General features: G+C 35.3%; 1 protein-coding gene across 3 annotated transcripts in view; it reads left to right on the top strand.

The window, feature by feature from the left end:
- Nucleotides 1–14,085, top strand: part of LAMP2 (lysosomal associated membrane protein 2) — a 43,269-nt gene extending 29,184 nt beyond the window's left edge. Inside the window, exon 9 of one of the 3 annotated variants that reach the window (XM_016943226.3) lies at nt 11,612–14,085. In XM_016943226.3, coding sequence (XP_016798715.1) covers nt 11,612–11,754 — 143 coding nt within the window. In that variant the 3' untranslated portion in view covers nt 11,755–14,085. Of the gene's footprint in view, nt 1–948; nt 3,751–8,777; nt 9,297–11,611 lie in introns of those variants that run through there. The other 2 variants (XM_016943227.3, XM_016943228.4) reach the window with 2 other exon arrangements.
- Nucleotides 14,086–14,444: the final 359 nt, after the last annotated feature.

Below are 14,444 nucleotides of genomic sequence, written 5' to 3'. Positions count from 1 at the left end.
CTTTGCAGCCACTAAAATTGTATGTACTAAGTCACGATCTGCAAACTTTAAAGTTCCAAACAGTGAGTGTTTTAGGCTTTGGCGCCATATGGTCTCTGTCACAACTATTCAACCCTGCTATTGTAGCACGAAAACAGCAACACATAAACAGATGACTGTGGCTGGGTTCCAATAAAACCTTATTTATGGACACTGGAATTTGAATTTTATATGCTCTCATGTGTCACAAAATATTTTTTTCAACCATTTAAAAATGTAAAGGCCATTTTTAGCTCTTGTACCGGATCTGGCCCATGGGCTACAGCTTGCTGACCCCTGACCCTAAAGACAGAGCCAGCCTGGCTATTCTCATCACATGATACCTTCCTGATCTTGTTTCCACTTTCCCAAAAGACATTCACTCTACCACTGAGAGGCTAATCTGGCTATGTAAAAGTGGGCTAGATTAGCTCCCTTTATTTCTGATAAAGTAATATGCCTATTTTGGAAAGGACTTGGAATATAAACAAACATATACGTGTGTATGTATATGTATATGCACACATATATATCACATATAAAATATATATCATATATATAATGTGTGCATTATATATCATATATAATGTGCATATATTATATATATGCACACGTATACAATGTGCATATAATATATGCACATTACAATATGAGCTGTGTTTATAGATGTAAATGAATATACATGTATTCATATATATGAATATCTGCATATATACACATAAACAAATGAAAGGACAAAGAACGTCTTAGAATTTTAATTCTAGAACAGTTCTCCATTTTCTATAGCTTTATCATAAAAATATACCTGTCTTAGTTACTTGAAGTTGATCTTGTAAGAAGATTTCTGACTTTTAAATCAACATCTTTGACTTCGAGACATTCTTTTGTGATTATACTCATTATTTGTTACACACTTTTTCTCACCTACAGCCCAAGAGTGTTCGCTGGATGATGACACCATTCTAATCCCAATTATAGTTGGTGCTGGTCTTTCAGGCTTGATTATCGTTATAGTGATTGCTTACGTAATTGGCAGAAGAAAAAGTTATGCTGGATATCAGACTCTGTAACACTAATCAATACGTGATCTCTGTTACAAAAGAAAAAAGCAAGTACAAGTTCCAACATGCAATACTGGTCAACTTAAGGTATATTTAGTTGCAGTCCAGCTCTTTAGAATGGGTGGTATGGGGGATTTCAAACTTAAACAAAAAACTATCAACTACAAATTAGTTGCCTGACTTTGGTTTTTCCAACCAAGGAATTTAAAACTGTTATTTTTACAGCAAAAGATGTGCAAAATCACTGGATTATAAGTTCTATTTTACTGTCTTGAATTAGTATTTCAGTGTTTTCATTTTAGACATTCAGACTAAAAATACACCGTTTAGAAAAAACAATTTTTGAAAGAGATTTTTTTTCCCTGCAGGTAGTTGAGTTGGAACAACATGTTCTACCGTGGATTTGTACTTGCTCCTTTTGCTCTTTGTGTGTGTGTGTGTGTGTGTGTGTGTGTGTGTGATTTTTGTTTGCAGGTTAACTTAGCTACTTTGGCATTGCTGCATATTTGACCTTTGAGAGATATAATAGTAGATTTGAACAGGGGCTGGTATTATTATGTTCTTAGCAATAAATGCTTTTCTAATGCCTTTTGAATACATTTGTATTTATGTGGCTGTAATGACAAAAGATACAAAAGCTTTTTAAAATTTAGAGTAGGTATTAATCTTATTGTTTAATCTTTTTTTTAAAAAAACTGGATATTTCAATCTTTTAAATTGCAATATATAAGACTATTCCGACTGGGTATTTCAATCCATTTTTTAGGTGATTTAGAGATAATTGCTTGCCAGTGCCAATTGAGGGCATTAGTACTTTGTGCTCATAAATTGGCCTCTGTATGCAGTACTAAAATTAATGCAGATTTCTCTTTAGCCTTCCAACATTTCTTGTTGATAGTGATGTATTTTATTATTTTCTTTTTCTTAAGAAATGCCAGTGTGTCCTAGAACCTAGATAACGAAGTGCACTTACACTTATAAAATAACTTGCATCTAGGCTGGGCGTGGCGGCTCACGCCTGTAATCCCAGCACTTTGGGAGGCCGAAGTGGGTGGATCACTTGAGGCCAGGAGACCAGCCTGGCCAACATGGTGAAACCCCATCTCTATCAGAAATACAAAAAATTAGCTGGGCGTAGTGGTGGGCGCCTGTAATCCCAGTTACTCGGGAGGCTGAGGCAGGAGAATCACTTGAACCCGGGAGGCAGAGGTTGCGGTGAGCCGAGAGCGCACCATTGCACTCCAGCCTGGGCAACAAAAACGAAACTCCATCTCAAAACAAAACAAAACAAAACAAACAAACAAACAAAACTTGCATCTAACCGAAAAGTCTTGGTTTTATCTTAATCCATTAAAAAGTTGTTCTTTGTTTCCAGCTTGCATTGATTGCTACAACATCACTAATTTGGCTTTCACATTTAAATGGTTCTGTGCTAATCAAAACTTTCATTGTTATTATTCGTTATGGTAGAATCATTATTAATTCACATGCTTTGTGTTCAGTTTTGTGGTCTGAGAGATGTACCAATTGTCAAATTACCGTGTACCACCTAATGTTTATAGGAGAAAGCAAAATACATCAGCTTGATAGTTAACACATCAAATATTTCTTGCTGCTTCTAGGAGAACTTTTTTGGTGTGTGTTGGAATGGCTGAGCAAATATTAAAATTGTTAATATGCAGCCATATATGGAAGGTTCCTGTGGGGTTGTTTTTTCGTGTTTTTTTTTTTTTTTTTTTTTTTTTTTGTGGTGGGATTATGTGCCTCCCATTCACTAGAAAATGAGAAAATTGTCTGGGTTCCAAAATATTGATATTGAATGGATCAATACACACACACAGACATATATATATATATATATATATATGCACACATATATAGGCAGTTGCATGCTAGCATGGGTATTTTTATAACAATATAACTGAGTTATATTGGAATTATAAATATTTTCCGTCACTTAAATTTGCTCTTTGTTTAGCCTGAAAACCTTTATGGCTCAAGATCAGATTCCTGACTAACCCCTCTCTTTAGAGCTACAGCAAGCTGCATTACCAGCTTAAAACACTTCTTAGGGATTAAATATAGATGTAATTTTTCAAAATCATTTTTAATTTAAACTGTGTTTTAGTGTAAAATTGTTAACCTTGTAAGATGGATAATGTGTATAAGAATGTAGGCCTTAACTATTTCACATGAGTCAAAACAAAGCAGCTTTAAAAAATAATTGGAAGCACAAGTGCATGGCACTGACTGAATGCTGTTAATATTTCTAAAAGTTTCTACATTCAGATTATATGCCTGATTCATAGTAAAATACCTCTAATAAACACTGTTTTATAGAAAACCTGACTTCAGTGAATATTTTTGTATTTTACATGGGCCAGTTTATATACTGCTATTTACACTATTATTTCCTATAGCTACATGTTCTTTGTACCTTTTGTAGTTTTATTTGTATTACTAGATTCATACCTTGATGGTAACGCTCTATCTGGTTTTGGGTGTTTTTCATGTTTTAGCATTTGTATAAAGAAACTGGTCCATGTAAATACTTTCCGTGTTTTTTCTTCAAATGTTTAAACCACTAGTTGATGTATAGTATCTTTAGATATTTGCTTGTCTGTTTGCTCAAAATTGCTTCTAAAACAATAAAGATTCTTTTATTTCTTAAGGCAATTTGCTCACATTTTTTCCCGTTGGTTAAAGTCAAGATTTTGTATACTACATAATGGCAATTTCTTTCAAATGGAAAAACTTTAGAAATGTTTAGAAGTAGAACTAAATTATTTGCAAAATGTTCTGATGTTCTGTCTGTATATTACTATCTGGAAGAATAGTCCCATACATAGGCCTCAATTGATGGTAGGCAGGCTACAGAATAAGATTAACCTGGGAAGCGTTTTATAAAAATAGATTCCAGGCTGCATCCTTAGAGGATTTAACGTAGTAGGTCTAATGAGGAGACAGAGAGAGAGAGAGAGAGAGAGAGAGAGAGTGTGTGTGTGTGTGTGTGTGTGTGTGTGTGTAAGCTCCCCTGCTGAACCTGATGCATAGTCAGTTAGGGAACCAGTGATCTAGAATATTTATTTCATAATAAAAGCTGCGGAGTATCTCTTTGTACACTTTTCTCAATTCCTAAGTTGAGGTTGATATTTAATATCTCTACCTAGTAGCTTTACATTGCAGCCATACATATTGAGCTATTGATCTGAACCAACGTAGGATTGTGTGCAGTCTCTCTCTTACTTAGATCACCCTAAAATACTTGAGCCTTCCAGTTTCCATATACGGATACTTACCTAGTCACCTTACTATATCACATAAGAAAACTTAGCAATGTAGCTGGTAACTTTTCTCTGAATTACCCAGTTAAGCCATGTGAATGCCAGTTAGTCATCACGGCTGCAAACTCTGCCGTTAACTACCATTGTCTTTGGCCAAGTTGTTTAACTTCTAGTGTCTCAATTTCTTCATCCAGTGGGTAGGGGCTTTAAAATCCTGCTACTCATTTCTTTGAGTGATAATTTGCATTTCAGAGGAATGCATCATAGTATTTCATACATCTTAGTATTTTAGAAGGAATCTGATAAGCTACTTGTTACGTATCAAGAACATACTATAAGTTCAGTGTAAAATGTACCACTTAAGTTTCCTGCAGTTTTTCAGGAGGAATTCTTATAAGACTTGGAAATTTTTAAGATGATAGTATTTCATCTGTTTATTTAGGTAGATAATGTTAAATTGTCTTGGGCTCATCTTCCACCCATCTCCTTTTCTTTTACCCTGGTAGCTAACTTTCTGCGTTAATAATCACCATTTCTTGTATTTGAAACTGGTATAGATATTCATGAATGATACTGAGTAGCTTCACGAATCTTTTCAGATGCATGTGATTTACTTAACACAGTTTGATTATAGATATAAAATGTATATAACAAAATATCACCTAAGAATGTGCTTCTTAATGTTGATCCTTCCAAAAAGAAGTTTTGACTCGTTTGTTTGTTTGTTTTGTTTTGTTTGAGATGGAGTCTCGCTCTGTTGCCCAGGCTGGAGTGTGTATAGTGGTGTGATCTCAGCTCACTGCAACCTCCGCCTCCCAGGTTCAAGCAATTCTTATGCCTCAGCCTCCCAAGTAGCTGGGATTACAGACGAGTGCCACCACACCTGGCTACCTTTTTATTTTTTTAGTAGAGATGGGGTTTTGCCATGTTGGCCAGGCTGGTCTCGAATTCCTGACCTCAAGTGATCTGCCTACCTCGACCTCCTGAACTGCTGTTATTATAGGCATGAACCACTGTGCCTGGCCTCAACTGGTTTTTAAGAGAAGTTTTATTAGTTTTTGTTGTAAATGTATACCTCAGCTTTCCAGTTCTTGTGTTGAAAATTGTGTTTGAAAAATGTCTGAACTGGCAGAAAATTGAAGATTAACAGCATTTTTAATCTACATGAAACTTCTTACTGAAATTTTAGTGGCCATGGAACTTTTTAATCTTTAAAAATCTTTATTGCTTCTGTGGCTATTAAATTCTTCTGCAAATACACTTCTCTTTTCCCCAGAAGCATTTTCAATACAGCGTTAAGTATACATTAGGCAAGTAGATCAGATCAAAATGACTTATAGGATGAGATTTTCTTTTCTTCAGAATGTGATCCCATTAAAGTTACTGTTTTACCAACATTTTTTCCATTAACTAAATAATTTTTAAAGGTTGAATTCATACAATCAATAGTTATTATAAATTAATATTTCACATACTAATTGAGAGCATTTTAAGTAAGTGACAGTATCTAGAAAGATCTTTGTATTAGCGGAATTGCCTTTTTGAGCTACTCTGGGAATATTTGTCTTACATGAAAGCCTTATTGGCAGTATTTATGAAAGTCGTTTCAGTACTAGGTCAAATACCCAATTTGGGAAAGAGAGAACTATGAGTCTGTTGCCAGAATAAGAAATTAATCTACTAATGAATTTTTAAAAAACCAAGTTATATTAAACCCACGGCATAATACTTTATGGTACATGTCACCTAATAGTTTATGGGCTGGGTGGTAATTTGGGAAATTGTAGGGGAGGTGCTAACTGGGGATTCTTAACACCATCTATTCACAGGTCACATCTGGCAACCTCAGCTCTCTGGATTCTTAACAGAACCAAGAAGCAAGTAAAACAAATAATTGAACTGGCAGCCCAAGTCAATGTCAGAAAAGTTTATAAACTCCAGGGTTGCATTTTGTTCCTAGTTATTGCCCCAGAGGCTAGTGGGGGCGGCGGGGAAAGCTTGGCACATTTCTTGAATGCAAGCACAATCAGAGTTGCCATGCAGCCTATTTGTCCTATCTTTGATACAATTCTAATAAGCTTAGTTATCTGATTTATCAGTCCCTGGTAGACTGCAAGCTAGGCAGAGAACTAGGGCAACAAGACACAGGAAATGGGAAATAGAAATAGCAGTTAACTTCTTTCCTGCAAGCGTATCCATCTGTAGCATTCCTTCCTCCTCTCCAGTCTCAGAGTAGGTTTTCTTTTCCTGGTTAAACTGAGGCAAACAGTTATGTCATCAAGGCCCATTTATATCTCTTTTCCCATTACTAAGTGACCCCAGATTGTTATGTATTGAGTTCTTATGTCTTACGCTTTTGGAATTCAATCTCTTAACTTGTAGGAGAACTTGTACCATTCAGCATCTTCTGTCAATTGCTAATGGCTGTTTCCCTCATCCTATTTAAGTTCTTCTAACCTTAAGCTATCCTTTCTTGTCCCTATGTCCCCCTTCTAATTACCTCCCTTTTGTCCTGCCTTAATCATTCTAAACTTCTCAAAATCAGTATTGTATTTGTTACCCTGCCCAAGTTCTTGATGTCCTAACCAATCACTTCCCATTCCCTCTTAAACCTGCAGCAATTTTACTCATATCTCCCACCCTTCGTATTGCTAGAGGCAATGGACATGTTTCAAAGCTTTCTACTATTATTTGCTGTCTTTCCACCCTAATTGAAACTTTCCATCCTTAGCTTCTCTGGCGCCATTTTCTATCTGCCCTTTTACATCTTTTTCCTACTCCATTGTCTATCCCACAGGTATTGGTGTTCCCAAGGGTTTTTGTCTCTGATCCTCTTTTTATTCTACTTCCCCTTACTGAGAAATGTTCTTGCCCATGTTTTAACTACCACTTAGGTTCATATAGCCACTTGGTTAGGACCTAGTGATTTTTTTTTTTTTTTTTTTTTTGAGATGGGTTCTCGATATGCTGCCCAGGCTGGTCTTGAACTCCTGGGCTCAAACAGTTCTCCCATCTCAGCTTCCCAAGTAGCTAGGACTACAGGCGTAAGCTACCATGCTCAACTAAGGACACAGATATCTTAAACTCACATATCTAAAACTGAGCATCTCTCTCTTCCACGTATCCTTTTTACCACCTGTTCCATATAACTACAAAAAACTGAAATGCATATATTCTTCCTCTTTTATAGAATGGCACCAGCATCTACATAATCAGTCAAGTGTGGAATTGGAAACCATTCTATTATCTCCTCCTCGTACACCCCCTACATCCGTTTGGTCAATTTTGCCTTCTAATTTGATCTCCAGTCTGTGCCTTCTGCTTCTCTTCTGCACTTCATTAATCCAGCTCAGGACAATATTATTGGTTACCTGGACTCTAGTGATAAAGATATGTCCTACCTTACTACCTCCATCTGCCATAACTTCTGAAATGAAATCCTGCTTAATATCCTGCTGCTGAATTTTTTTTTCATCAGGATAAGGCCAGACTACCTAAGAGCATATAGTACCTTTGTGACCTGGGTCCCTGCACACTTTTTCTGCCTTCTATCCAGCCAAAAATACCTTTTGATCCATTGTTCTAGCTCTGCCAACCTGCTTGCGTTTCCCTTGAAGTGCTATGTCTTTTTACTCTCCATATTTTTGTCTGTGCTATTTCTTATACCTGGAATGCCCGTCCCCCATTACTTGCATCATTAATTCCTATTCATTCTTAAAATCTCAGCTCAAGTGTCACCTTTTCAAAGTGTGTCTTATGTAATAAGGCTGAACTTGAGTGTGCCTCTGAAATTTTTCCATGGCACTTTGTGTTGCCTACTCCTACCACAACACATTTTGAAATTATAACCACTGATTTTTCTTGTCTGACTCTCACACTAGACTGAGCATCTTGAGGCAAACAGTTATGTCATCAGGGCCCACTTATATCTCTTATATCTCTTTTCCCATTAGTAAATGATCCCAGATTGTAATGTATTGAGTTCTTATGTCTGCTTTGTATAGTTGTTCATTCAGTGAGTTAATACTTAACAGCAATATTTGAAGCATTGTGCTTCTTCGACATCATAACAGTTTGCCTCTGAAAGCTCACGGCCTGATCATCAAGGCAAGGCTAATTAGATTTGTTCATTATGTTCTGTTTAAGAAATCTGGGAAGTATGTGACCATGTTATACATTTTTCATCCAAAATGACTGCATTTTTACTTGGTACTTAAAAGTGTATTATTTGGTTATTTGGAAAATCACTTTTGTGGAACATCTCATTTGCTGATAATGAAATGCCAATGACTTGTTACCTTGGTATAAAAAACCAAAATATGCGTGTTAGGGAGTGCTGTCATTTTACTCAAAATACACAGATTTGAAAGTTTGTCACTGTTTCTGTTCTCAATTGTCCTTTCTCCACATCTAGCTCAAGACTGCAGTGCAGATGACGACAACTTCCTTGTGCCCATAGCGGTGGGAGCTGCCTTGGCAGGAGTACTTATTCTAGTGTTGCTGGCTTATTTTATTGGTCTCAAGCACCATCATGCTGGATATGAGCAATTTTAGAATCTGCAACCTGATTGATTATATAAAAATACATGCAAATAACAAGGTTTTCTTACCTCTCAGTTGTTGAAACACTTTGCTTCTTAAAATTGATATGTTGAAACTTTAATTCTTTTATCAATCCCAGCATTTTGAGATCAGTCTTTATTAATAAAACCTGTTCTCTTTAATCAGCTTAAAATCCAAAGTGTCATATTTACTGGTCCTGGAGACAAACTTGTTCAAAAGAACATCAACGTGCAATGTTTTAAGGTCTAAAGAAGCCCTGGCCAAATTTTGATCCTAACCTTGAAGTATGCCTTGAACTTATTAACATGGCCATTATAAGAATAAAATATGTAGTTGTGTCTTAATGGAATTAATAAATGTCATTTCACTACTGGTGTTCTGTTTCAATGTATAAGGACTATAGTGATTTAAACTCATCAATGTGCCTTTGCATAAAGTTCATTAAATAAATATTGATGTGGTATAAATGCCCATCAGATATGCTTAAACTTGGTTTTCAGTTGAATGAAGTAGAGAATGTCCTCAGGACCATCAGCATTTTAAAGGTTATGTGACTGTTGCTGATTTCTCTGAGTTCAAGTTAAGCATGAAGTTAGTACCTCAAGCCTGTGATTTTTCCCTAGGGATGATACAGACCCAAGAGGCTACAACAGAACTTAAACTGGCTTCGTAATTAGAGTTTTTAAGATAATTGTTTGTTTTTCAGCAATATAGACTGAAAAGATTCAAGCATATTTAGCCACTTGCTTTTTTGTTTCTTGTTTTGTTCTTCTTTGGATGCCTGATTAGTATTGAAAGATAGAAATATTCTATGAACTAATTAGGACAGATTGTGTTGTGTTTCTCTACCTCATCTTGTTGATCTCTGGAGCATTAAAATCTATTTAGTGTTGTCATCAGTGTGGTACTTATGAAATGTAAGCTAACAGCAATCTCAGAAGGGAGGCAGTGAAGCATAGCAACTAGGCTCTTGTTTCTTCAAGATGGCCCCTGTGGGGCAGTGCATAGATGGGGGTGTGAAGAGAAGCTGTTGGCATTAAAATGAGCTAGATAATCAGCCCTTGTTGAAGCATATTCCATGGTATAAGAGTAGCACAGACATGAAACATAGATAAAGAAGGAAGGCTTAATAGACTAGAAGACTTCCACATTGAAGTATTATTAACCCATTGTATGTATATATGGGCATGATCAGAGTCTCTATAACTTCCTGATTAACAATACAGTGTATCTTGTTACCCAGCTGTCAGTCTTTGAGAGCTTTCAGTAAAATATAGTAAATTCTTTCAGCATAGGCTAACGTGTGGTTACTGAGATGAGTGTTGTGTACTCAGAACCGTAGCAACATTTTTATGAATGGTAAAAGTACAAGAGGAGGAAAAGTTAAAATTAGAAGAAAAGTACAAGTTATTGCTTAATCATAAATCACACCAGATAACACATTTTGTTAATTTCATTAGCTATTACTGGAAAGGACCTTAACGATTATTTACAGAAAGGGGAGTGAAATTCATTGAGGTTCCATATCAAGTGGGCAACAAAACTATTATTAGCATTTTGATAAAAATTGCCCCTAATGAAATCTAGTCACTCAACAGTAAAACAACAGCTGGTTTACACTTGAAATTATGAGATCAGAATTGGGCACTTTGGCCTTCCGTACTATGTTTTGCTTAAGTTTTTTTTTTAATACTAATATGGGCTTTTTCAGTAGTAATATACCAAAACACTTCTATTTTAATCTCTGTTTGCTACTTCAAAACCTAATCCTCCTCAGATGGGATCATGAGCATAAGAGGAAAAGAGAAGAGAATGAATACTTGTTGACCTCTTGATGTGTATCAGATGCTTTAGAAATGTAATTGTATTTAATCCTCAAATACCTTATAGGTATTATTATCCCCTTCTTACAGATGAGGAAAGTGAGGCCCAGTTTAAATAACTTGCCCAAGGTCCTTTGGCTAGTACTGGAAGGAGTCAAGATTTAAACACAGTTCTGTCTGAATCCAGAACTCAAAATCTACATTGCACATGTTGCTTTCCTGGTGGTTCGGTGGAATGGACTGCAACGCATTAGATACTGCTGTTATTCTTCCAGGCCACCGCTCAGCTAAAAATAATTGTGTGTGTGTGTATATATATATATATGTATATACACACACATATATATACACACACACACATATATATACACATATACATATATATACACATATATATACACACACATATATATGTATATGTATACTACATTCTTGATCCTAAGTCTTTTTTAACTTAAATTTTATTACTTATACAGAATTCTTATTTATACTTTAATTATAGGTGTGACGAAGAGAAAGAGAGTAGGGAAATACACAGGCAGTGGTTTTAAGTGTAGATGATGGCTCCTTAACCCAGTGTCATTAGATAATCAAACCTAAAGTCTTCCCATATTAGGCAAGCGCAATTCTCTATTTTGGACCCTTCCCATTCTTCCCTTACCTTCTGCTTTTCGTACTGAGGAATTTCGTGTGATTTTAGATAAAGTGATAATGAGATATTGAGCAAATAAGAAAATAGAGGTAATGCTATAAAAGACTAAGCTATGTACACTTTCAAAATGCATGTTTCTTGCATGCTTTTTACTACTTAATTGCATTCTTTACTAATTTCCTTTCCTTGCTGTCTGTTCTTTTCTAACAGCTGAAGAATGTTCTGCTGACTCTGACCTCAACTTTCTTATTCCTGTTGCAGTGGGTGTGGCCTTGGGCTTCCTTATAATTGTTGTCTTTATCTCTTATATGATTGGAAGAAGGAAAAGTCGTACTGGTTATCAGTCTGTGTAATCAGTTAAATCTAGTGTTTGTTTTTTTTTTTCAATTAGAAGTTACGTTTCCATTGGCTAAAAGCCAGGACATGCTGTGCAATAGATTGTTTAAGATATGCAGACTAACTTCAGTGAGTTCCTAGCTAACTTGGGCATGAGTACACTTATTTAAGACAAAATATATTAGGACCAATTTTTTTCTGTTTTTTTTCTTCCTTTGTTAAAGTATAATTAAAAGAAAAATTGTGGCTTAGAATTTTTTAAGTAAATAATGATTTTAAGCCCCTGGATCCAATTATGAAAGCATTTTTGCTGATGTGTAATTTTATATGTTACAGTTACTTATATTTTACTACTTTGATGTTATTTGCAAAATCAAAGGTGTTAAAGAATTTAACTTGCTTCAGGAAATAAATTCAAGAACATAATGGATTCATTTTCATTGGTGGCAGACACGAAATTTGGTTCATGATAAGACTTCCTTTCCCCACCTCCTGATCAGCATTATTTAAATCTGTATTTTTCTGTTAGTTAAGAAAGAAATGGCTTCATGATATTGTATTTAATAGCAAAAGTTTGGCTGTCTTCTTCATTACTGTTAATAGCTACTATATTTTAACAAGGAGATTTCTTTTTTTGTTGTTGTTGTTCTAGAGTTTGGAATATACTGATTATCTCAGACTTGACATTTATACTGAAGGATGAAGTAAGACCTCCAGCTTTTTTTAAAAAAGGTGTTGATTTGGAACACCTGTATGGGTTATGGTTTATTAAGGTTATGGTTTAGAAAGTTTTTTTCCCTCAGAGCCTTAACTTGTTAAGAAGGTTCATTTATCCTGCACTGAAAACAGAAACTCTATATACTTTGTGTGCCTCCTGCACTCTCCCATTCCCTATGTGAATATGCTCTAGTTGATATTTTTAATATATTGATTTCTTTTTTCTCACAGCAACAAGTGCTTACTCTAGAGGTTAGTGGGCCCTGATATGTCATCAGTCAGATGCCTGCCTAGCCAAAGCTGGACTAAGATTATTCTGTACATTTGTTGATCTTGATATAGACTTATATCCCTGTAGGGACTGCTAATGGCTCCGGCTTCTGGAGTAAGGTACTGGAGACCACTCATCCCTGTGTCTGCTTGATTGGTTCAGCTGTTGAATTGCCCTTTTATTTGGAAGCAGTGTTGAAGTTGTCTAGGGTTCAAATGGCTGCTTTGTACACCTGTCATTAGTATAAGGCAGATGTTTATTTTATCAAGCTATTTTATCTCTACATTTAACTAAAAACAAAAGTTCCCAAAGATCTGCCTTCACTTCAGAAATTTTTTTGGATTAAAAAAATTAAGCCTGAACCTTAAATAAAGTGAGTTGGTTATTCATTCCAAGGATTAAGTCCCAATCTACCTCTCAGCACAATGCAGAAGCTCACCACTGTATTGCTGCCATTCACTCATGCCAGAACCCTTTGCCAATAACTGGAATTACAAATTTTTGTTAAAGAAAATTTATCAAGATCTTTCTTTACTGCCTTCTCCATATGTACATCTCAAAAACATGTACATCTCAAAAACTGGAGTAGAAAGTTAGATTGCTCAACTACAACTCCTCTAGAACTCTATAGCTCTGACATACAGATTCACACTCTCCTCTATTTGCTAAGAATGTAAAGAATGTTTTCTTTTAAAATGTTCTCTTTTGAGAACAACTGCTTGTTTGTTATAAAAGCATTTGGTTAAAATGATGTCATCATAAAGAACAGTGGCTTTATTTCAATACATATTTTTGAGATGATTATCTAGAAGCCAGATTAATAAAATCAGCTTGTGACCTTGCTAAGCATATAAATTGGAAATTCAGATACATTCAAAATTATGGGTTCATTTAAAAGTGTTCTACCTTTTGGGTATGAGACTAATATCACTAATTCCTCAATAGTTATCATGGCTCTATCTTAATTAATTAGAAAATATGTGTGTTTAATTCTTTGAGAATTAAAATACAGAATATTAACAGAGGGTTAAAAACTGCTTCAACTCCAATAAGATAAAGGAAGCTCAAAATCTATGAGCTGAGTGTTCAATTAGCTTTGCCTACTGAGTTCAATTTTATGTCAATACAACAGTGGATCAGACAGTACGACTTTGAACTGGTGAATGTAAAGAATTGTTTTTCACCTAAGCTGCTTTGAAAGAACTGATGCTTGCTGCTAACTAAAGTTTTGGATGTATCGATTTAGAGAACCAATTAATACCTGCAAAATAAAGCATACTGTGGTACTTCTGTTTGATCTAGTATGTGTGATTTTAGATTGATGGATTAAAAATTAATAAAGATCATACATTCCATACCACTATGGATAACCTCATTTTTATTCCATATGCTCAGCCTTAAGAGCTTAGACTTAATTGTATAATCTAAGTTTCTTGAATTCTAGTCTCTTGGATTGTCAACAGGAATCATAGGATCTCATAGATCTGCAACTTAACCAAGTCCCGTCATTAGGAAGGCACTAGTACAGAACCTTTAGTACAGACACCTCAAATAGGGGGACCTACGTAGTCATGGAAATTACAAGAAAACATCAAAAACAAAATATGGAAATCTAACAAATGTAAGAACATCGTAACAAATGTACTTTCCGCGTATGTCTGTCTGCATTGATGAACTATACTAATTGTTGAAGTTCATTTCATTCTGAGTGAGATATAC

Source organism: Pan troglodytes, chromosome X, assembly GCF_028858775.2.
Source record: "Pan troglodytes isolate AG18354 chromosome X, NHGRI_mPanTro3-v2.0_pri, whole genome shotgun sequence".
Lineage (NCBI taxonomy): Eukaryota > Metazoa > Chordata > Mammalia > Primates > Hominidae > Pan > Pan troglodytes.
Note: the sequence above shows the minus strand (reverse complement) of the source record. Positions and strands in the feature narration are given on the sequence as shown.